Raw genomic sequence first — 25,848 nt, forward strand, 5'->3', positions numbered from 1 at the left:
GGAACAACACGCTTCAGATTGGATAATCATGGCTAGCAATGACACTCGATGGCTAAATGTCTCAACTTTCATGAACTGGACTGTATGCACTTTTAACATATTACAAGCACAGATACAGAAAAATAACATGCAAATGGCTTTAAGGACTAATAATATGCAAACATGGCAAGATATATGGAACATTAGCAGTAGCTTATGGTTAATGATTAAACCTGAATATACTAGGTGTAATGATACAATATGTAATGGGTATTGGTTTCAATATAATGTTACCACTATGATAACCTTGTGTAGATATCACATTTTACCTGTTGTTGCACACGGACACCCTTTGGTGCTGCTTATTATTATTATTGCTTTAATGACTATATCAATTGCTATGTGTTTTGTGTTTTAAAACGAATTAATAACAGAGCACGACAGACAAGGTTGCTGATTTTGCGCTGAGTGAGGGACCGATTGTAATAAAAAAGGTTTTCTCTGTAACAGGAGAAGGGATGAAATAAAGGAGTAAGAGGGGGGGTTGGTCGCTTCAGTGCAAAACCAGCTACAAAGATTGGAATGTTTGGGATGATAGCGAAAGAATGTGCAAAAATTTGCTTCTCATAAAGAGTTTCAGAATGTTATATGGGAATACAGTCAAGGCCATGTACTTGTTTTTCACTTCAAGGGGCTTCATTGCAAGCAACGCTTGTTATTGTGTGTCTTCTGATACTAGGCACCATCTCAGTGAGGGCCAAGTAGAAGAAAAACAATACTGCGTCCCGTGGAAGGGTGTGTGCTGAAACTGATCACTTCTGTATACACTGCTTACACGTAAGCCATTTTGGGTAAGGACACTCAATTAGTATATAAGGGAAGGTTCCGCCCTCAGTTTCTTCGGAAGCTCAACCGTGGGGAACGTGCACACCGCCCGGTATTGGACCAGGCTCACGAGTTGATCCTCTGACGAGACTGACACGCGGGCTCCCTCAGTCTACTGGTCTAGGATGATGGCTCTGGGTCTTTTGATATTACTGTAAGTCAATAGTATAATTCATATATCTGTATTACTGTAAGTCAATAGTATAATTCATATATATATATATATATATATATATATATATATATATATAGATATATATATATATATTACTGTAAGTCAATAGTACAATTCCTATATCTGCATGTATATTGCTATTATATTGTATGTAACTGATATTATATTTGAACAAGTAAACAATTGAAGTATTGGACCTTTCCTCTCTGATTCTTGCCTGCTTATTTTCTGTTAAAACCTTTGAACCATTTTCCCAAACTAAAACATTTTGGCGTAGTCGGCAGGATTTTGGGGAATCTGGTGAAATATTGAACTATTAAGTGAGGCAAAGGAAATCAGAGATGTTAAGAAAAAGGATAAAAACCCTGGCGCAGCTCCTTTACCTCTCCCTGGCTGGGAAGAAACAGTATGGGAAGACTGCGCCAGAGAATTGAGATGTGGGGGGGGATTAGCACAATATTGGCAGAGCTTGGATCCCCCAACACCAGTGAATGTGCTAGCCGCGCTTAAGAAATGTCAGGTGTCTGCACAGGAACCCATAATGGGCTTGCAGACGCGAGGGTGGGTTTTGCTAACTGCGGTTAGAAGTCTGGACAGTCTGATAGACGAAAAAGAAAGGGAGATTAAGAAAATGCAAATGGACTTGGCGGATGCGTTAGGGTGGGCCTCAATGGCCGAATCCCAGGTAGCTGTATTATTGCCGCGGGTACAGAGAGCCGAGGGGATGTCGGAAAAGGCAGCCTTTTGCATAGCCAAGGTGAATGCGAAAAAGAAGCGCAGACCGGATGTTGCGAAGATCAAAGCGTTTGTAGCCGCAGTTAACGTCCATGAGTGGGATCCTGAAAAATGGGACGGTAACATTTGGGATGATGATTATGAGGATGATGACGGACCCGATGCAGGGTCAGTAATTAACCCTCTGCCTCTACAGGCTAAACCCGTGATGCGTCGCAGACTTTTTACTGATGCACAGGGTAATGTTAAGATAAGGAGAAAAAACCGGCGCAAGAGTAAACACAAGAAAGGAGGAAAGAAAGCCAAGGGCAAAGAAAAAGGGAAAAATAAAGGAAGGACTTTATATCCCGTTGAAGAATTAGAACATGCAGCACGAAATTGTTAAGGGTAAAGCTAAAGTGTAAGTTAAATTTTTTTTTTTTTTTTTTTTTAGAATTAACACAATGTAAATAGGTAGTATCGTAATCATAAATTCTGTTTCAGGAGGAGGAGAGGAGTGGGTGCAACATGCTGTGTTCTTGTTTTACAGAATTGGGGGTGTTCTGAATGAAGTAGGAGCCACCACATTAGGAGGCGAGGCAACGGAGACGACTCAGGTCCGATGGTGGTGGAACACTTCCACTAAATCTAGACGGCAGGAGAACACGACGTGTCCGGAGAATCAGTCTTGCAATGTCCTCACCATTACGACTGGTGACGGGTGCACCATCTACTCCTCGAACTTGAAGGTGTCGGGGGTAAAACCACAGAAGTATCTGATTGAGTGCTCTGAAAACTTAAATATTACCTGGACGTCGAAAGTAACTTGGTGTACGGGGCCCTGGAACGGCTTCAAGGTACAGTGCGAGGTCAATGCAACATCAGGCGAATACACCTCTAATAAGACTGGGCCCATTGGCTGGATTAATGCAACCGATATTATTAACAGGACTATACCAATGCTTGCTATAGCCGTGTGGGCCAGAACCCCCATAACGAGACAGTCACATGTAGAACCAATAATTGACACATGTAAACTTGTTTCTATGACAGCAAAAAGGACTAAGGTTACATGGCAAGTGACGTTTCCACTGTTGCCACAGTGTAAGCGTGCTAAACGGGCATGGTATGACACTTTCTTAGGAGGGGTTGGCACCACCCTAGGAACTTTAAACACCGTAGATAATGAAATAACTGCAAACAAGCTTGAGAATGTGGGACGACATACTCACAAAGTGGCAGACCAAATGGCTAGGTGGTTACCTCAGTCCATGGTCTCTCATCAGCAAACAGTAAACTGGGAACAACACGCTTCAGATTGGATAATCATGGCTAGCAATGACACTCGATGGCTAAATGTCTCAACTTTCATGAACTGGACTGTATGCACTTTTAACATATTACAAGCACAGATACAGAAAAATAACATGCAAATGGCTTTAAGGACTAATAATATGCAAACATGGCAAGATATATGGAACATTAGCAGTAGCTTATGGTTAATGATTAAACCTGAATATACTAGGTGTAATGATACAATATGTAATGGGTATTGGTTTCAATATAATGTTACCACTATGATAACCTTGTGTAGATATCACATTTTACCTGTTGTTGCACACGGACACCCTTTGGTGCTGCTTATTATTATTATTGCTTTAATGACTATATTCAATTGCTATGTGTTTTGTGTTTTAAAACGAATTAATAACAGAGCACGACAGACAAGGTTGCTGATTTTGCGCTGAGTGAGGGACCGATTGTAATAAAAAAGGTTTTCTCTGTAACAGGAGAAGGGATGAAATAAAGGAGTAAGAGGGGGGGTTGGTCGCTTCAGTGCAAAACCAGCTACAAAGATTGGAATGTTTGGGATGATAGCGAAAGAATGTGCAAAAATTTGCTTCTCATAAAGAGTTTCAGAATGTTATGGGAATACAGTCAAGGCCATGTACTTGTTTTTCACTTCAAGGGGCTTCATTGCAAGCAACGCTTGTTATTGTGTGTCTTCTGATACTAGGCACCATCTCAGTGAGGGCCAAGTAGAAGAAAAACAATACTGCGTCCCGTGGAAGGGTGTGTGCTGAAACTGATCACTTCTGTATACACTGCTTACACGTAAGCCATTTTGGGTAAGGACACTCAATTAGTATATAAGGGAAGGTTCCGCCCTCAGTTTCTTCGGAAGCTCAACCGTGGGGAACGTGCACACCGCCCGGTATTGGACCAGGCTCACGAGTTGATCCTCTGACGAGACTGACACGCGGGCTCCCTCAGTCTACTGGTCTAGGATGATGGCTCTGGGTCTTTTGATATTACTGTAAGTCAATAGTATAATTCATATATCTGTATTACTGTAAGTCAATAGTATAATTCATATATATATATATATATATATATATATATATAGATATATATATATATATTACTGTAAGTCAATAGTACAATTCCTATATCTGCATGTATATTGCTATTATATTGTATGTAACTGATATTATATTTGAACAAGTAAACAATTGAAGTATTGGACCTTTCCTCTCTGATTCTTGCCTGCTTATTTTCTGTTAAAACCTTTGAACCATTTTCCCAAACTAAAACAGTTCCAAATGGAAAAACAAAATAAATGTAACCAATTTTGTCTCAAATTTTATAAGTCACCTTGGATAAGATTGTTAGCCAAATAATCCGTAATGCTAATAACCAGTATATATTTGCACCAACAGCAGTAATAATCTGTCACAAGAGAGTGGGAAGAGTAAACATAACACAACCAAAATAAAATAAGCCACAACCAACCTATTCTTCAAAAGTGATGTCTCTTTACAAACTCATTACCAGCCGAACTGTAAGTAATATTTAGTCTACAGGACAAAAATGAAAATCAGTTCTACCCTTGGGGCTTTTGCTGCAAACTTTAGTATAATTAATCTGGCATCCTCATGGGACAATATGGTAGCCTTGAGTCCTACACCTTCACCAAAAGACTGGAAAAATGAAATATAGAATGGTTAGCAAGTCTTTAATGTACAATTAATGTGGCTGCTTTTGTTACACTATGTAGCAGATGTATCATTAATAGTAAAAGGTCGGTTTAATTGCTTAACCAAAGTGGGGAAAACTGCTAACATGCTGAATATTGTATTTTTAATAAGCCCGAGGGCTTTGTACATTCACAATCCAATTAAATGGCCTGCATAATGATAACCCCATTTCTGTTACAATTTAGCCTGCAATATGATCAGAAGTACACAGATCTAAAATGTTTTAAAGGAAACCTGCAAGACTACTGAGAGAATGAATACTCACCAAGACGAATACGCATAACTCGCATTCTGGTAATATTAAAAACTCTTTCGAAAAAGCAAACGCAATATGCCATTTTCATTGTTATTCTCATTATGTATCAAACTAGTAAATTTTCTGCTGATGAGTCAACAGTAAACTAATGAGGGGTGTAGAGGACAGAAATTAATAAATATGTTAACTGCACTATAAAATCACTGATGCTTTTAACAACAGCATTTTCAATTCCAGGCCTTTCTGCATCCGTACTTTTGGTTACGGGGTATCAGTTTTCTATTTCATACATAAGGTGGTTTTCACAATAATAAAGCTTCGGCCACTTTATACCCTTCATCCTGAAGTAGCTTGGAAAGTCCTGTCTATCTGCAGTGTTGGATTTCCAAAGAGCACTCGCCTTGATTTTATTACATGCTCATGAAACTTGTATTTTTATTTTTTTTTGTGGAATTTATCCTGAGACGCTTTCAAATACACTAAGAAATAGGAAGGTAAATCGGATGCTTTGTTGAGATGAAAAAGTAGTTTTGTAATATATAACAAAGTATGTCACAGAAAGCGATTCTTGGCAATACATTACTACAGCATAAAACAGATTACACAGAGACTTGCAAACTTTGAAAGTTGAATTCTTATACATACTAACAAAAAATGAAACAGTGGGCACAGCAGGGGTCCAAGGGCATAGTGGTGCTCTTTCAAGATTATCTTAGAAAAAGGAATCTTATTAGTGACAAGTTGAACAAGCTTCCAAGGGAACACAACTGAAGACTCTTCAACCAAAATGAAATGCACTTTCTAAATCTGTGATGGAAGATTTTTAATTTATGATAAACCACAACTGTGCCATTTAGCTTCCTGTGGAGATTAGCCATGACAAGCAACTGTCTTTTACCTGCAGATTCTAATTAGTTTTCCTGTCCAGAAGTACTTTACTTATGCCAGGCATTCTATAAAAACTGAAGGAGCAGTTGACATCTTTTATGCAATATCAGATGAAACATAAAAAGTGAACCTGAAAACATGTTCCCTCATCATTATATAAAAAATACATAAGTAAAAATCAAAAGCATATCAAATCACATAATAATTAGAGGTGAAATCCCATTCGCATGTGTTAAGCATCCTTCAAGGCTTTCATTCATCCTGTCATTCTTATATACTTTTTCCTCATTTTCTTGAAAAAACTGTTACATAAATTCACCCGACTGTTCTCTCTTTTTCTATTTAACTTTTACCTTCTCCTGTACTCTGGTCCTCCGGTCCTTCTTCTACAGCCACAAGACATCTATGTTAGGGTAAATGGAAAATCAGAAATGGCTCCGTATGATTAAGTGCAGGCGTTTGCCAGGTAGCGCCCTGATTGGCACCTCAAACTGACTGCATCAGTTCCCACTCCATCACCAAGAACTAGATAACGTGTATCTACAGGATGGAGGGATTGTAATAACCTCGGTTTACACATACTTCATATGAACGGAAAATGATAACATTTAATAATTTGGTTTTGTATGAGAATATCAACAATTGAGGAGAAGCCTGAAGTACAACTACTGCACAGTTGGACAAAGTGGAGCCAGGTAAGGGGGTATGGGCATGTTGTTTGGATGCCCCTTGGGCCCCTCTTTCTATTGGTAGGTGTTAAATGTACGGCTCACTGGAAGATGATCTAGCACACATGGGAGGTTTCATATCTCAACTACCTAGGAGGAGTTGTAAGAGGCTGTTAAGGGCGCACTGGTCTCTGTGTCTTACCATAGCTCGAGTGCTAGAGGGGAACGTGGACAGAGCTAACTCCCCAAACCTTTTTAATAGATTTTCCCTTCTTCCAACAGCCAGTCCCCCAAGACCACGCATACTGCATTAACAACTCCTAGTGCCTCTACAAGTAAGGCCAGTGATGAGTCAACCCCAGTTAACCCAACCATGTGTAGTGATTGAGGTCATTTATGTTAGGTAGAATTCCTAGAGGGGGCTGGGTGGTCTCGTGGCCTCTGCAGATTTAATTTTTTTCTCCAGCCGTCCGGAGTTTTGTTTTTTTTTTCTGTCCTCCCTGGTCATCGGACCTTGCTTTTATTCTATGTTGATTAGTGTTCCCTAATTTTAATTCTTATTTATTTTTTCTCTTTCTTCATCAATGTGCTACATAAGTAAATGTTGTTGTTGCTGTACAGACTGTACATAACTAACGATCAAGTGAGGAGACAACTGAGGAGGCTGCACATAGGAAAACCCATGGGACTGGATGGATGTCACTAAGGCTCCAGAAAGTGTGGCTGCTTAGAAAACATCCTGGATAGGCTCCAGTTCCAAAGAAGGTACAGTAGGTGAATCTTCACCTAATGACTACAGACTAGTGGCCGGTATGTTTCACATCATGAAGAGATGATGAGAGGCAGGTTCTGGACTATGAGACCTCTTGAGAAAGGCTAGTTGCACCCATAGTTGTCTTCCTATCAGACAAAGACTAGAGTGGGAGATGCAATTACCTATCTGCTCCTCACATGTACAAAGCTGGCAGCACTGTGATCTTTTTTTTTTTTTCAATGTCTTCAGTACCATCCAGCCATCCCTGTTAGAGGGTTAAGAGTTGTGCAGGCGGATAAGCCCATGGTGTCCTAGATAACGGACTACCTGTCGGGCACACCACGTCAACACTTGTGCACCTCAAGGAGCAGTCCTGTGCACTTTTCTCTTCACCCTGTACACCTTGGACTATGACCAGGTCATGTCACTTGCAGAAATTTTCTGATGATTCTACAACGTTGTACATTAATGGGGTGGGGATTTATCGATAAGGGGGGTGAGACTGAAGACAGGAGATAGGTGGAGAACTTTGCTTCTTGGTGCAAAGAGAATTCTCTGCTTCTTATCAACAAAACAAATGAACTGCTTACTCACTTTCGCCACATCAAACAGCCTCTATGCCCTGTCACAATTCAAGATGTGAATGTACAGGCAGTGTACTGCTACTGCTACAAGTACTTGGGGGTCTATATGAATGACAGGCTGGACTGGTCCTGTTAACAGTGGAACTACAGAAGAAAGGACAGAGCACACTTTTCTTTTTCTTTAGGAGAATGCACTACTTTATTGTGGGAGGTGACAATGTCATTATCACTGCAATACTGGTCCAAGTCGTACTTCAGAGGGTGTAGTAACACAGTCTGTTCCAATCTGCTTAAAGACAGGCAGAGGGTTTTTAAGTAATCAACGGAAGTCGGGACACCTGTGCAAATTATTTGCATCAACTTGCAAGTCTTAATTAACTTAATTACTGCAGAACAGTAATTATGCCATATAGCAAAAACAGTAATGTTCCCTGGAGGTGGCCCATTCGCAATATTCTGATATTTCCTTTTTTTAGATTTTTGCTAACCTAAACTTTAAATTGAAACCTCTAACCTCAGACGAGATTAGACAGGAGTCCCCGTGGACTATGATGTTTGCTGATGACATTGTAATCTGTAGCGATAGTAGGGAGCAGGTTGAGGAAACCCTGGAGAGGTGGAGATATGCTCTAGAGAGGAGAGGGATGAAGGTCAGTAGGAACAAGACAGAATACATGTGTGTGAATGAGAGGGAGGTCAGTGGAATGGTGAGGATGAGGGGAGTAGAACTGGCAAAAGTGGATGAGTTTAAATACTTGGGATCAACAGTACAGAGTAATGGGGATTGTGGAAAAGAAGTGAAAAAGAGTGCAGGCAGGGTGGAATGGGTGGAGAAGAGTGACGGGAGTAATCTGTGACAGACAGGTATCAGCAAGAGTGAAAGGGAAGGTCTACAGGACGGTAGTGAGACCAGCTATGTAATATGGGTTGGAGACGGTGGCACAGTAGACAGAGGTAGCAGAGTTAAAGATGTTAAGATTTGCATTGGGTGTGATGAGGATGGACAGGATTAGAAATGAGATAGATAGATAGATAGATAGATAGATAGATAGATAGATAGATAGATAGATAGATAGATAGATAGATAGATAGATAGATAGATAGATAGATAGATAGATAGATAGATAGATAGATAGATAGATAGATAGATAGATAGATAGATAGATAGATAGATAGATAGATAGATAGATAGATAGATAGATAGATACTTTATTAATCCCGATGGGAAATTCACATTCTTCAGCAGCAGCATACTGATACACGGAGCTGCTGAAAAGGCTGCCACTCACGGCGGCGCCGGATGAGGGTAAGCTCAAGTTCAGAGAGGCGAGATTTCGTTGGTTTGGACATGTGCAGAGGAGAGATGCTGAGTATAATGAGAGAAGGGTGCTAAGGATAGAGCTGCCAGGGAAGAGAAAAAGAGGAAGACCTAAGCGAAGGTTTATGAATGTGGTGAGAGAGGACATGCAAGTGATGGGTGTAACAGAACAAGATGCTGAGGACAGAAAGATATGGAAAAAGATGATCCGCTGTGGAAAGCCCTAACGGGAGCAGCTGAAAGAAGAAGCTGAAACACTTTTTTTGCCCATACTTCTCCTTTTTGGGTTCCATACACTAATGGACAGATAAAAAAAATTGTAATACAAAATTTATTGTGATAGGTGTTAGGACGAAAAGCCGTAGAGGACACATAGGCTCACTTTTTATTCTGATGTAACAAAATGCTGGCATTATGTTAAAATGTCTCCCAGTACATTGTATTCATGTATCTATTTCATTCTATAACTTGCATCTTTAGAATATTTAAGAAAAGTAGCAAAGAACCCTTGCTACCACAATAATTTAATATTTAAAAGAGGATGGAGTGGAAATAAAACTACAAAGGTACTTCCTATATGGTTTTAAGCTGATTTAAAATAAGGCCAAAGATTATGAATCATCATTTAGGAGATACAGAGTACATCACTATAGACTTCATATATGCCATGTTGGTCGTTTCCTTCTCTTTCATATTTATGAATTGTGCTCAACTCACATTACACAGCCTGCCTACCTCCCTCTACTTCAAACAGCTCTTGTTCTTTAATTACCCATACGAAATGGAGATTTTAAATAAGGAATGAGTAATTACATCCATTTATGGCAAAAACCAAGGAGCACTTACTCTCTCTTGCAGATCCAATTCATGTTTCAGAAAAGAATATAATGTCAACAAGCGTTCATCATTTAAATAAGACAGGCCTGCAAATGAATGTGCAAGCAACACATAGAAAAAGAGAAAATGCACTTGAAAAAAAGAAAAACAGAAAAATGGTTTTTGAAAACAAAGTCCTTGCTTTGAAATAATGAATAACGAGAAAGATGAAAAAGGAGAAAAATAATAAAAAGGTTTGTGAAACAGAATCTCATTTGTAATCAATTTTACTAAGCAAACAAAAGCTAAATGGTTCAGTATGCAATTTTCAATATCAGCTGCTCACTGAAAGACTCGAGTAATTGTGTACATCATCAACCTAATGTATGAAACCTCCCAAAGTCCTTGGGTTTAACTAAACTGATTCCACTTCTCTGAAGCAGCCCTAGGTGATTACTGACCTACGAGCACCAGGTACTGGGCAGACTTATCACATGATGTAAAAGACAAGTTAGACATACCGTATATACTCACGTACAAGCTCGGGTTAGAAACCTGAAAAATCAATCATAAAATCAGACCCCGAATTATACGCCTATTCAAAAAAGCAACATTTACATTTTATTCATTTTTTCTTACATCTTCTTGTTTCCTCCAGTCTCACATCAGTTTCTCAGACATGTCAAATTTTGTTACACCAGCGCAGTTAATGATTTCTTTCACCACTTCAACGACTTTTAACTTAAAACCAACTTCATATTTTCTTCTGATCGAACGTTCCATCGTAGATAAGGGATGCTCTTACGATAAAGGTATATGAGGGTGAGAGATACAAAAAACAAAGAACAGTGTAATTGTCGCTTCGGAATAGTTTGGGTATTACCATGTGGTAACTTAGGCACAATACATAGGAAGAAAAGGCAATGTGCTCTGTGGTTACTCTCTCGGGTGGGTGTTAGCGGATCATAATCTCTTGGATCAATAGCGCGAGTTTTCCGCATTCGACTATTATGATCGACATTACAAAATACCGGAAATTACACGGTAAAATCAAGCCCCGACTTATTCGCGGTAGATGTGTGGAAAACAAAACAAACACACATGAAGCTGAAAGGGGTATTCTGTCAAAAAATGAGTAATGAAGAAAATCCATTGAATGTATTGCAGTGTAGAAATTCCAAAAGATTTTTTTGGTTACAAAAATTCGCTTTATTACGGCATTGTGTGAAAATGCTGTGAGAAACATCTGGGATGCCTGAAAAATCATACATGGTGTTCAAACTCCCTGAACCAAGTGCAAGTTCATCCTACAGTTCAAAGATGGAAATGCAGAGGAAAAGAAGGATTAGAGGGTGATGTGATGCCGTCACTAGTTCCTCCTGCACTTCTTACTTCATTGGAGGGACATTACACAGGCATTCTCTTGTAACAGTGTCAGGAATGCTTCACTCTGTAACATGAAAAGGCCTACCAGGGAGACACATGCAGTGGCAAGAGTGAAAGTGAATGGGATGGGAATTTTAAACAGTAACAGGATTGTCAGGATAAGCTCCAGCTGCCAAACAATCCTGTCCTGAATGAGCGGGCTAAGAAATGGACGGTGAAGCTGTGCTATGTTGCTCTTATTCATTTTGGATATTCAGGATAAAAAGGGTGACATAGCAATGCTGAAAAAAATATGGAAAATGAAAACATTCTTACTGAGCAGCAAGTGTGTGTTTACAATCAGATTTCAAAACTGGCCATATATAGAGCTTCCCTTTTTCATTTAACTATACAGCTAAATTAATTAGAATCTCATTCTTGTTCATTAGTTGCAGCTGGGACTCTGTTTGCACATTTAAACATTGACACTTCCAAAATGAATACTGCTTATGGGAGGTAAGCTGTACATAACAAGATACCTGTTGAGAAATATTTTTTTTTGTGTCTTGAATCATTTTTTAGTTTATGAGAATTTTATATTTTTTGAGTTTCATTTAGGACTTTTTTTCCCCCATATACGTGTATGACTTTTATTTTAGAATTCTTTTTCCGCCCATTTAAAATTATCTTCTATGGGATTATTGCCAGTTGCTAGGTTTGGCACTCAAGGTAAACTGAAGTGCAGTGGCATGAGCTGCTTTGTCAGAGACTCAATCAGTAAGCAAGTGCTCTTAGAAAGTCTTGTTTTTGGTTTTCTGGTATCGACTCTGGGCTCTTTTGTCTTAATGCCGATTCTGTTAATTCCTTTGCTCTGGTGTTTTAGATCAGGTTATACAGTAAAATCTTAGTGAATGACTCCTCCAAGTTCTTTTCTAATAATGATTATAGTCAAGTCCTCTAGCTTAGAAAGATAAATCCCACTTCTCTCAAAACTTTACATTTTTGATTAAATTATTTCTGATTAAGGGCGGCACGGTGGCGCAGTGGTAGCGCTGCTGCCTCGCAGCATGTTCTCCCTGTGTCTGCATGGGTTTCCTCCCACAGTCCAAAGACATGCAGGTTAGGTGGATTGGCGATTCTAAATTGGCCCTAGTGTGTGCTTGGTGTGTGGGTGTGTCCTGCGGTGGGTTGGCACCCTGCCCGGGATTGTTTCCTGCCTTGTGCCCTGTGTTGGCTGGGATTGGCTCCAGCAGACCCCCGTGACCCTGTGTTCGGATTCAGCGAGTTAGAAAATGGATGGATGGATTTCTGATTAATTAATTTTTAAGAAAGAAATGCATATTTACTAGTTGACAAATCTCAGTGCTTTCAGAAACCTTTTAACATCAGAGCAGTGCTCTCTAGCACATAACGCCAGCAGTCAATCCGAGGCAGTTAGTTTGGGGATCAGGCTTTTCGCAACTAAGTTGTGGACGGATGGGTGGATATTGAGATGTTTTGCATTTACGCTACTGGCATAACAACATCAAAATAAGTCCATTCTTTGCCATGTCTGGTTAAAAATACAAGACACATGGACTACCTCCATCAAAGGAGTGTGCCATCTGTTTAAAGAAGCAATAGAAGCTGCGTACCCTGCATGCTATAAGCTGCAATCTGCTTTCTCACTTACAAGGACAAACCAATGGCTATTTATCTCATTCAATCCTGTCCAAAGCATAATTATGCCTGAAATCCTATCAATATGATTTTTTTTTCCAACATTAAATTTAGTCTCCGGTTGAATCTGTAATATAACATCTACGATTTTTGGTGCTCAGTTAAAATCAGAGGCTTAAATGTGAAAGACATCTAAATATTTGTGCCTATTTTTCTCCCCAAAACTTAAACCAAATTTGATCAGTTCAAATCATGGCATTATTCCACAGTAGGAATGAAAAGACAGTTCAAATACAAAAATGTTTTTATAAAAGTAAAATAATATTAAGATAGTTGTTCAAAGTTAAATTAAATTAAAATTATGTAATCTAATAATAATGAACAATGCATCCATCTTCTGATAACAAAACAGATCAATAAAGCATCAAAGTGAGAAGTTTTGTAAAAATATAAATATATATAACTTGTTAAAAATATATTCTGTATTAGATAAAATTGCAACAGATGAAAACCTTAACATGCCATGTTTCATTTTTTACAGATAAATCCAGTTTATTCATAAAGTACTACATACAGAGACATACAGAGGCTGACAGACAGAGAGAACTTTATTTGACCCCAAGGAGAAATGAGGACTTTACAAAAGCTCAAGACATTATATAACAAGCAACTAACATCAACACTCAAACATACCCAAGAAGTGATAAGAGGGTAGTTGCTGTCTGATCACTGGCTTGTAGGTGAAAGTACAATGGCAGTTGCCACAAGTTTACATTTAAAGGCAGACCCAGCTTGTTGTGTAGAATAGGACGTGCAGTAATGGGTCAGAATAATTCATCACTGGAGTGTTTGTAACAGAGTGAATCATTTCAGTTGTCGAGTCCCTATTTGCAGGGCCATGACTGGGTATGAGAGCTAATAGTTCGTTCACATTATCAGAAAGTGATTGAGCATTCCCCAGTATAGCAGAGGCAGGCCAGCTCTGAATCATTATTTTGCTCCCAGCCTTTGTCCTCTCTGACAAAGTGAAACAAAGCTGCTTATGATCACAGTGCTAGCAACAGAATACGGAAATAGTATTTAAGTTTTACAATGCACCTTTCTTTTCAGGTGATGCAAACATTAGGTAGCCTTCAGATTCTTTTGCTTTACCTGTGACTCCAAATTTACTGCCTGTCTAAAAGGCAGATGAGACAAAACTGGCACTCTGATTTGCCAAATCACTTACAAATTTAAAATCCATTTATAAAATTTCTATAGGCTGCTTTCAGCAACAAACCAGATACCCAGAAACTAGTCACTAAAATGAAAAACTATAGGGAGATAGAGCGAAAAAACCCATATATTCATCTAGAATTTGAATAAAATGTTATTCTATTCAATGGAAGTTAGTCAAATGAATGCACTTTTTGTTTGTAACTTAAAATCTATTTGTATTTCATTTTGAAAGCCTTGCCATTTTGGCTGGGTAAAATGGTCATCTTTCATTTATCAATTGGGTTATGCACTTGGAATTGTGAAGTTTTAGGGTAGGGATATATCTGACACTGTCCGACTCATAAGCTTGCAAGCAGTGTATCGACTATACTTGCACATGTACTTTATGTAAATCTGGAGGATTCCACAAGGTGGCAGTGCGAGAAATCATCGTGGTGATTTGTGTTCATCCGGTGTGTTGTGTGTTGAGGGAAGATGTTGAAGATAAAAATAGTTTACATTCTGATACTATTGTGAAGGTGCAAACAAAGATGGCAACAGTGACACAGAGGATGGAATGCTAGACCTTGAAATGTATCACGTAATTATAATTGAGAATATGTGATGCTTGCATTGCTTATGCAAGAAATGGATAAAGAAATCCACAATGAATACTTTTATATGTCAGCATGTAGCAGTACTACCACTGGAAGGAATCCATTTCCCAGCAGCCCTGAAGATTGCCCTCAATGGATGTCTGAAACGGGGCTGCCGGGGACAAGAAGGGCCAGCGGGAAACTTGAAAAGGGGCTGGCGATGCAGAAGGAGGAGGTCTGTGTTTCTGTGTATCCCGTATAACGTGACCTCTGTGAAGTCATTTATATCCTGGATCTTTTCTTGCATGAATGAATGGACTGTCTCGTGCCTGCCTGTCGTGTGAATAGTGGTGGATTAGTCGTCATGTGTCTTCAGAGGGCTACCGGTAGGACTGGTTAATTCATTTAATACGGAAGCTGATCCTGGAATCGTTATCGTCCTCTTTACTCCATACCATTTCATCTGTTTCTGCAACACTGAAACTGTGATAAGGAGATTGTTGTGAGTGTTTATTGTTGGGGTTGACTGTTGTGTGTTATACTAGTATTTGTATTGCCGAAGGGGATGGGGAGGGTTGTCTGATTTTTGTTGTTTATATTCGATTTTACACTTAATATATTTCACTCACCTATTCGATTCGTGTCTCTGTCTGTGAGTGTGTTCGGGTCGGGCCAAGGCTGGGTGTATTCCCCGAATCCCCACCGAAAAAATAAATAAATCACCGTTCTATCGACGGTGTGACTCTGAGTGGCAACAGACCTCTACAAGCATTTAAGTTTGACGATTTGCTTCACCACATCGAACCACTGATCCTGTTGGAGCTGCAATGATCACACTGCATTATCTTGCAATGGCTGCATCCACACTGCTTTTCTCAGGCATTTTTCACTTTGCAAAAACAGGCATGTTTGTCACCTCGTAAAGATTATAATTTCCAACCTGCTCTATCAGCTCGTCACATCCCAAAACTTGACCACACAGAGCACCTAAATTTTTGCTGGTACTGCACGCACTCGTTGCATTCATTTCTGAGGACGCACTTGGGACATGCGTTAAATGAGCACTGGGAATGAGTAGCAGCCATGATGTATGTTCGTTAGTGTTCGGAAACCTAATGAGCTTTGCTCAAGGTATTTATGAACTGAATCTCTCTGATACTGCCAAGTCTTCTTGCTTCTGCTCTTTAGATTAGATAATATTTATTAATCCTATGGAGAAATTCAAATTCAGATTTATAAAAATCCACTATATTGCTCCTGTTCATTTGTTGTAAATAAGGGAAGACGCATCAAAAAATAATGCTGGCTGATTGTTAAACATTTTGCATTTTCTCATACTTTTTCTGTACAGTCCTTAAGGATGATGCTCATATCACCAATACTGTTAAATAAACACTTTGGAAAACCAGAGTAGTGCATAAACACTAAGCACGTCCAACCCATTATATCAGGAATTTCCCTTGAAATGTTTGTGAAGCCCCACTTTAAACAACAGCAAATACTATCATGTCCATTAACAACTTGTGTCACAAAGTCCAAATGTATATTCACAACACCCCAAACACATTATTTTAGCTAAAATCTTGTTAGATAAACCACTTCCCGGAAAATGTTCTCTGCATGACAAAAAGGAAAAAGTTGAAGTAGTACTTACTGTTTGTAAGAAATTCTCTGTTTCCTCTTGTGACAGTCCATTATCCATTCTTTCCTTACAATTTTGCCACCTTGGGATTTCACTTGGCCGTACTTGGGGGTGTTTGAAAATGCACAACTGCAAAAAAAAAAAAAAAAAAAAAAAAAAAAAAAAAAACAAGTATTAAGCATAAAAGCAAGTGACTCCAAAGAGGGCAATGGTCACAGGAGAATGGCTATCAAATATAACTTAAATTCTTTCATCAATACCAGCAGGAATTAAACATTTACCAACAAACACTGATATGTTCGTCATGTACGGTACATATGTTGCCATTTGCACATTAGTTGTACAGATAGATCTGAATTCACTGTCATAATCTTTATTTATTCATCTGGTTTGTACAATACTATATACTGTATTCCCTGACGTTCTCTCTTATATTCTGTAAGTGCCTTGAGCATGGGAAAGGTGCTATATAAATAAAATGTATTATTATAGATAGATAGATAGATAGATAGATAGATAGATAGATAGATAGATAGATAGATAGATAGATAGATAGATAGATAGATAGATAGATAGATAGATAGATAGATAGATAGATAGATAGATAGATAGATAGATAGATAGATAGATAGATAGATAGATAGATAGATAGATAGATTGAAAGGCACTATATATAATAGATAGATAGATAGATAGATAGATAGATAGATAGATAGATAGATAGATAGATAGATAGATAGATAGATAGATAGATAGATAGATAGATAGATAGATAGATAGATAGATAGATAGATAGATACTTTATTAATCACAAGGGGAACTTCACATACTCCAGCAGTTACATAATTTAGTTACATAAGTTGTACATTTGTACACCGGGTGAGCACACTCACATGAGATGAGTGCTGTCTGGAGTCCAGTCCGGCCTGTATTTGGCTCCCATGGCCAAAGCCTTGTCCCGCAGGTCAGCTCTAAAAGGATTCTGGAAGCCACTGAGTACAAACACAGTGCCTTCCAAGATTCGGTGGAACTCTACTACGTCAGACTTTGGAGGCTTGCTTGCCATTTTCTTTTCCTTTGGTGATTTATTTTGTGAGGGGGAAGGAGTCTCGCCTAAAGAAAAGAAGAAAACAAAACAGATAAATGTTATGTGTTTAAAAATGATTATAACTCACAAAGAAAAGCTTAATTTTAATCCTTAAAAATGAGTTTTACAATTTCCTCTATAATTGTTTAAATCTCAAAATTAATCGGTAGGCTTTGTCTTTATATTTATACAAATACACAAACATTCAGTAATTTTTGGTAACTGCACTCTTTTATTCTGTTTGCTCATAATACCGAAGTTATCCTCAACGTTAATGATTAAAAAAGATAAATTACAAATTAAAGGAACCTGGATTTCATTAGAATATCAACTTGGCAAAACTCAGTTTCTAAAAAACATCTTGAAAAGACAATAATAAAACGGTAAATAAAGTGTTAGTTGGCAACATTGATGCGCAACAAGTGGCAGCTGCTTACTCACCTTATAAAATAAATACTGAAGCAAAATTCTCAAAACTGCAATGATATTACTAAAAGGATGAAAGAAGAAGTACCCAAGGTTTCAGTCATTTACCATTTGGAGACAGGAGAAAGACTCGCACAAGATTTGATGACAAGAAGTATGAAAATGTTATAATAGTATTAATACTGTGAAAAACGTTTTACAGACAGCATGTATAAATCTGCTTAATCATTTTGATTTGCAAAGCCCCCACATCTTGGTCTCTCACCATTTCTCCATCACTACTATGAGAATCTGTAAAGATGTGGAATTGCTTATTTCATAGAACCTCTCCTTTAGTTCCAAGATCCCGCGATATCTGACATCTTTGCCTTCTTGAAATGTTCCTCACAAGACTCCATGGTAACTCAACAGATAGAACCAACTCAATTAATTGAAATATCTGTGTGTAAATAAATGTGTGAATATGGTTCTTTTCTTTTTGGTTTAAAAAACACACTACAAGTTAATGCTGGAACCTCTGTGTGTCACTATTGTCTAATAAAGTAACTCTTGACAGAGAGCACACATCAAAGTTAGTGTTTGGCACCTGAAGCAGCAGACGTCTGCTGCTTAAGAGGTTGTTAGGTTTAAATTTCATCTTTGCCTTTACTGATTGAATGTTAAATTGAAAATGTCTACACTGCACCAGTAAAGAAGTGTATTTGAAGAATGCTGCATTGTACACATGTCGGACACAGAAAAACCATATGAATAAAAGGCCTTATAATTGAATCAAAGAAAATACTTTTCACTAAAACTAAGAATTTTAATTTCAAAAATAATACTGCTTATTGAAATATTTGGTCACAATGGGCTGGAGACTATCCCAGCAGCATCAGGGGCTAGGAAGGAACTGATCCTAGACCCTGGCCACCGTAGGGCAAAATATACTGCTCAGCCAAATAAGATTAAAGAAATAAATAATGACATGTACATTAAAAAAACAAATATGACATGTGTTCATCTAAAGCAAACAGTACCTCTGTCCCGCTGTTTGTCCAATCAGTTACATACTAACACCCAAACCACAGTCTCAGCAACTGCATTACTTTTAATTTGGTATACTGTGTTACTACAAAAATCATTATCTTCTAATAACAGAAAAATGCGTCTTCAGGTCTAAGAAAAGAATAAAAAAAAATACACTGAATTTGAGAACCGTTGCTTATTGTTAACTCAACATTCCACAGACGTGCAGGTTAGGTAGATGGGCAATGCTAAATTGGCCGCAGGTGTGTGTGCGTGTGTTAACCTGTGATGGGCTGCGATTGTTCCTGCCAGATCCATTGTGCCTGATGCCTGCTGGGAGAGCCTCCAGCTTCGTTGTGACCCCAGTCCAGACAAGTGGGTTTACAACATGGACAGATAATGGCAGTTAAATTACTACTTGAAATACAATGAATGCTACTCTGACACATCATGAATTTCACAAGATATTAAATAAATAAATAAATAAAAACTCATTATAAAGACGCTGGCAACCATCTGCACAATTTGTCACTCTGCCAATCAAGAGTTGGCTATTATAAAATTATTATTTTTTCAATTCCACTTATCTCCATCCCTAATTAACAGTGCTGGTGGAGTTATGTTAAGGGCCATCCATGTGGAGTAGCTCTTTGCAAAGCTTTTGAAACAAACCGCAATCATGTTCCTTAGTATTTATTTCCCCAAGTACAAGAAATTATTGACTGAAGACCCACAATTGCAGACATAGTTTTCTTAATTCAAGTTAATGTCCAATTTTTAATGAATAAAACCAATTTTCTAAACCATTTAATCATTTTCAGCATTTAGGTTTAGATCACCATATGCCACACAAAGGGAGGTTAATGAAGGTCAACAAAGAATTTTATTCAAACTGAGATAATCACAGGGACTCTGCCAATTTCCTTAATAGTAACTTGCAGGCATTACTGGCCTTTTTGTTTTAAAATACAGATTGAAGATGCTGTCTAAATCAATACCATGACATCAGTGGCTACAAGCATCTCAAATCCTTTATCACTACAGACAGCAAAATCTACAAAAACAAATCTCCTAGGATAAAAATCAGTTACGTCATAAAGGCATCAATGGAGAAAGTGAATTATGGATAAAACCACACAGGGATAGAAGGAGATTTAACATGGCAGAGAACTGGTTTCTGTAAAACAGCCACATGAAATAACTAGTTAAAAACTAGCGGTGAATATGTCATCTGAAACTATGAGTCAGTAATTGAAAAATATTCAATGAACCCCGTCAAACAACTATGAGGTTTTACTCATTTATTTGTTGATGTGTTGAAAGGCTGCCTACAATAGTGGAACACTTAAAAAAAAAAGTAATTATTTTATTAAATATACAGTATTATCAGATTACTGTGATGCATGTCACAAAATTCTTTGTAATGAATTTTGGTAGCAAAACAATTTGGGCTTTACACCTTATTTGAGGAGGATGTGTACAAATATATATGTGCTTGTGCACGGTGTAATGTTAAAGGATTTAAACAGAATATAACATTCTAACTCATCTCACTACCATCTTCTACAAGCAGAAGGCAACATTTCAATGAAGATAGGAGGACTGCACTATAACTAACACTCCAAAACTCCGAGAGTAGACAAATTTACACATAAATCAATTCTCCTTGCTGCATCCCAGATGACTGCAAATCCCAAAGGCTGCTTTGTAATTGAAGTGGAGAGGCAGCGTGAGGCTCAGATCATTCCAGTTAACAGAGGTTTCCAAATGGAATGACAGTCACTTAGTCTTCCTTTTTTTCTTTTCCAGCACCTTCACTTATAAACCGGTATGCGTATGTATCCTGTGAATAAATCCACTTTTTTGTGTTTGTGTGACCATCATCAGAGAAGCAAATTTCTACAGTGATTTTTCAAAGAGTAATCGTGGGGCCAAATGATAAGCCACACTTGTGTATGAGATAAAGTAACAAAAGAAGGTTAAAGTGAGTCATTGCTGATGAAGAACAGCTAAGATTGTCGTCCTCTGGCCTCTACAAGGAACAACTGCAGAATGAATCTGAGTTTGGTTTTTTTACTTCTACAAAGTAACAACTGCAACTTAAATATGAATATGAAAAGAAGGCTTGTAAAATATGAGCACATTTAATGATGTACAGTATAAGAAACTTTCAAATCTTACAACAGCAGCAAAATTCTCAAGATACAAAAGATGGACCAAGAACTATTCAATAAATAAGGTAATCAAGAATTACTAAGAAGCCCAGTATCCTTATCAACGCTGACATTAGCATCTTAAGCCCATGTTATACCTACACTGAATCAGGCATTATTAATATTAATTGATAAATGTACTGTCTGCTATTATTTCACAATATATGTTACTAAAGTCACGCACTTTCATTTTAAATAGATAGCTAGACAGACAGACTTCCTTACCTTTAGTCTTTTTGGGAACAGAGTTTGTTAATGTGGCTTTTGGCAAACTACTTTCTTCCACATCTTGTGAATGCTGCTTCTTCGTAGGAGGCGGAGGGGCTGCCTGTCGTTCTTTAGTGAATTCAAACTTTCTCTTTCCTGGTGTTGAATCCTATATTTGAAAAAAGCAAAAAATAACAGTGAACTTTTATCAAAACCAAATAAAAAATAAACAGTATATAATTAATAATAAAAAGATTCAACCACTCCCATTAGGGGTTGCCACAGCGGATCATCTTCTTCCATATCTTCCTGTCCCTATCATCTTGCTCTGTCACTCCCATCACCTGCATGTCCTCTCTCACCACATCCATAAATCTTCTCTTAGGCCTTCCTCTCCTCTGCACATGTCCATACCAACACAATCTCGCCTCTCTGACTTTGTCTCCCACCCGTCCAACGTGAGCCGACCCTCTAATGTCCTCATTTCTAATCCTGTCCATCCTCGTCACAACCAATGCAAATCTTAGCATCTTTAACTCTGCCACCTCCAGCTCTGTCTCCTGTGCCACCATCTCCAGCCCATATAACATAGCTGGTTATCCTGTAGACCTTCCCTTTCATTTTTGTTGATACACATCCGTCACAAATTACTCCTGACACTCTTCTCCACTCATTCCACTCTGTCTACACTCTCTTTTTCACAATCCCCATTACTCTGTACTGTTGGTCCCAAGTATTTAAACTCATCCACCTTTACCAACTCTACTCCCCTCATCCTCACCACTCCACTGACCTCCCTCTCATTCACACACATGTATGTATCCTGTCTTGTTGGTCCTACTGACCTTCATTCCTCTCCTCTCTAGAGCATATCTCCACCTCTCCAGGGTCTCCTCCACCTGCAGATCACAATGTCATCAGCAAACATCATAGTCCACGGGGACTCCGGTCTAATCTTGTCTGTCAACCTGTCCATCACCATTGTAAATAAGAAAGGGCTCAGAGCCGATCCCTGATGTAATCCCACCTGCGTCACTCCTACCGCAGACTTCATCACGGTCACACTGCCTTCGTACATATCCTGTACCACTCTTAAGTACTTCTCTGCCACTCCCAACTTCCTCATACAATACCACAACTCCTCTCAGTCACCCTGTCATATGCTTTCTTCAGGTCCACAAAGACACAATTCAACTCCTACTGGCCTTCTCTATACTTCATCAACATTCTCAGAGCAAACATCGCATCTGTGGTGCTCTTTCTTGGCGTGAAACCATCCTGCTGCTCACTAATCATCACCTCACTTCTTAACTGAGCTTCCACTACTCTTTCCCATAACTTCATGCTGTGGCTCATCAATTTTATCCCCCTGTAGTTACTACAGTCCTGCACATCCCCCTTATTCTTAAATATCGGCACCAGTACACTTCTTCTCCACTCCTCAGGCATCTTCTCACTTTCCAAGATTCCATTAAGCAATCTGGTTAAAAACTCCACTGCTGTCTCTCCTAAACACCTCCATGCTTCCACAGGTATGTCATCTGGACAGCCTTTCCATTCTTCATCCTCTTCATAGCTGTCCTTACTTCCTCCTTGCTAATCCGTTGCACTTCCTGATTCACTATCTCCACATCATCCAACTTTCTCTCTCTCATTCTCTTCATTTATCAGCCTCTCAAAGTACTCTTCCCATCTGCTCAACACACTCTCCTCACTTGCGAGTACTTTCCATCTTTATCCTTCATCACCCTAACCTGCTGCACATCTCTCCCAACTCGGTCCCTCTGTGTAGCCCACCGGTCCTTTTCTCCCTCCTTAGTGTCTAACCTCTCATACAACTCATCATCGCCTTTTTTTTTTTTTTTTTTAAATTCAACTAGGCTGCATTAATGTTTACTATGAAGAATATCAGTGGGGTACCCAATCCTGCCTGGGGTGGAATAAAATGCAGGTGCTGTCACTAAAAGAACTCCACAGAAGGAAAATTTTTGGTCCCAAATCAACATATTAGTAACTAAGCCCACAGTGGGAAGAAACTTTGGACACCTGTGCCAAGTCCCAAAAATGTCTCCTAAGGGCACCACCCTAATAAAGCGCAGATGTGGTCATTAAATAAAAATTCTGGAATGAAACATGGCCTATAGTGTCCTGTACAATTGGGGGACTATGTGCAAACTGGGAAAGGGATAGGTTCAATGGTGTGGATTTGCATGCCAGACAAACACACAAAGGCACGTTTAGCTTTGCATTACTTTACACACATATTATTTATGAGACTTGCCATGTTATCTCACCCAAGCAAAAGATGTAAGCTTCTGCTATAAAAACTGAAAAACCTCAGCATGTTGCCCGAACAATGGCACAATGAAAATGGCTTTTTAAATTTTTTATTTTATGACTGTACAATGGACATGAATGAAGACAAAAAAAGACAATTCTAACTTGCGAAATATGAAGCCCTGTCCAACTGCCTGTCATTTTCTTTCTGAATTGTTATTTAAAGAGCTTTAAAGAATCCATCACTGAAAAATGAAACAGTTCACCCAGAAGAGAAATATTTATAGCAGTGCTGCACTTTTAGACTGTTAACTTCCTTGCTCCAAATGTTACAAATGATGGAGCATTGTAATGATCTATTGGGGAATGGCCGTGCGGGGGTAACTGACATTTTAGAAAATAATGCTAGACAAGCTATGAAAATATACTCAATTATTTTAGGATTAACTTTTGTCAATTGCTTAAGCTGGTTTGTAAGGAAGGGCATCTCATTTCAATGTGGGTGTCCCTCCTCCACTGATGTACTTCTCAAAGCCAGTAGAAGAGCTCCTGGGTGTTTGAGTTGTGGGTACAGAATGTCCTTTTTGTGATAAGGACAATATAAGAACGAGCTTGAGTGTCCATTCAGCAGCAAGGCTTTAAGTGTGATAGGTGGTATTCTATTCCAAATACTGCTAAGAAGAAAATTTAAATCTGGGCACTGTGTATAATGTAGAAAAAAAATGGGACAAAATGATATGATATGACAGTTATCAATATGAAAAAAAAAACAATCATGGGTTCACTCTACTAAAACAAAAGGCTGTAAAGGCTCCAAATGATCAGCACCACACCATTAATTTTTTAGACTAATTTTTAACCAGCTGAAACAGAAACAATGGATGCAAGGCAGATTAAAAACTGTGGATAAGGAGCAGCTCATCACAACAGACTCTCAATCAAACAGGACCAATATAAAATTCTGAATTCAGAAAATTCCTAGCCATGGTTACAAGACAGCAAAATTCAGCTCACAATTCTTCATGTCTAATAATTCATTTCAACCAGGAGAGCTTCCTTAAGAGGGATACCTGAGGAGCTAAGGAATTGTAAAGATTAGGATGAAAGATTAGGTTGAGATTACATTGGAAAAAAAATAATCCATCTATCTTCCTAACCTTCTAAGTCAGGACAGGGTCAGTGAGAAGCTGCAGCCTATCCCAGCAATAACTGAGTGTAAGGCAGAAGCAACATCTGAACAGGGCACCAGTCCTGATCTCAAATAAACACACACACACACACACACACACACACACACACACACACACACACACACACACACACACAAAGAGGCCAGTTTATAGCAACAGCATTCACCTAACCTGCATATGTTTGGACTGTGGGAGGAAACCAATGAGGACATGGTGAGAACATGCAAATTACCACATGGGGGATACCCAAGATGTGGACCCCAGTCTCCTTACTGCGAGGCAGCAGTACTACCACTGCACCTCCATGCCACCCGTTGAAAATAATAATCAGAAAAGAATAAAATCATGTTTATAAGCTATCAACATTATTAGAGATTTATAGGTATCAAAAATTGATTTGTCCAAGTTTCAGTAAAACACAAATGGCTAAACGGGATGACACTAAATCAGTAAAATTTAATAATCTGACCTTTGGTGCTGTAGCTGCAAGGCTTGCTGGCTTCTCAGCAGCTACTGGTGAAGAGCTGTTTGACCGCAAGCCTATTGACTGAAGAGAAGCAGCTGCATAGCTTGGAGTGGGTTTATCATTCTGATTTATAGCTAGAAGCAAACCAAGACATTTTGAAGAATTAGTCTTTCATTAAATAAACATAGAAGTATTGTAAATGTTTAAAATAACTTAAAGACAAACACGGGTCTGAAAATCTTATCCACCTAACATGTCCATAACATGTTGCGATCTGAAGGTCCTTAACATGCGGCTTGCAGCTTCACTGCTAGATTCACAACCCTTACAAGGCATGAACAGTTCTTAACTGAAGTCTTCTCCTCATCTCTCTTTTCACTTAGGTTATCAGTATCTCACAATAACAATGTTTTAGAACATACGTTCTTAAACTATGGATC

At 38.6% G+C, this 25,848-nt stretch overlaps 2 protein-coding genes across 2 annotated transcripts in view; one reads left to right on the forward strand and one right to left on the reverse strand.

Moving 5' to 3' along the window:
* Positions 1–25,848, reverse strand: part of xrcc1 (X-ray repair complementing defective repair in Chinese hamster cells 1) — a 74,560-nt gene that overhangs the window by 33,822 nt on the left and 14,890 nt on the right. The window contains exons 7-10 of the mRNA XM_028822842.2: positions 25,412–25,542; positions 21,494–21,644; positions 17,428–17,647; positions 16,547–16,663 (exon numbers count right to left, since the gene is read on the reverse strand). Coding sequence (XP_028678675.1) covers positions 16,547–16,663; positions 17,428–17,647; positions 21,494–21,644; positions 25,412–25,542 — 619 coding nt within the window. The remainder of the gene's footprint in view (positions 1–16,546; positions 16,664–17,427; positions 17,648–21,493; positions 21,645–25,411; positions 25,543–25,848) is intronic.
* LOC127526132 (uncharacterized) lies at positions 645–4,048 on the forward strand. Its single transcript, XM_051920519.1, has 2 exons — positions 645–1,018; positions 2,304–4,048. Exons 1-2 carry the CDS (start codon positions 990–992, stop codon positions 3,499–3,501), a joined length of 1,227 nt encoding a protein of 408 aa, XP_051776479.1. The 5' UTR covers positions 645–989; the 3' UTR covers positions 3,502–4,048.

The sequence above is a fragment of the Erpetoichthys calabaricus genome, chromosome 17 (genome assembly GCF_900747795.2).
Source record: "Erpetoichthys calabaricus chromosome 17, fErpCal1.3, whole genome shotgun sequence".
Lineage (NCBI taxonomy): Eukaryota > Metazoa > Chordata > Cladistia > Polypteriformes > Polypteridae > Erpetoichthys > Erpetoichthys calabaricus.

Coding starts and splice junctions, on each gene's coding strand:
- LOC127526132 (XM_051920519.1), top strand. CDS start 990: ATGATGGCTCTGGGTCTTTTGATATTACT. Junction 1,019..2,303: donor CTGGGTCTTTTGATATTACT/GTAAGTCAATAG, acceptor CTTGTTTTACAG/AATTGGGGGTGTTCTGAATG.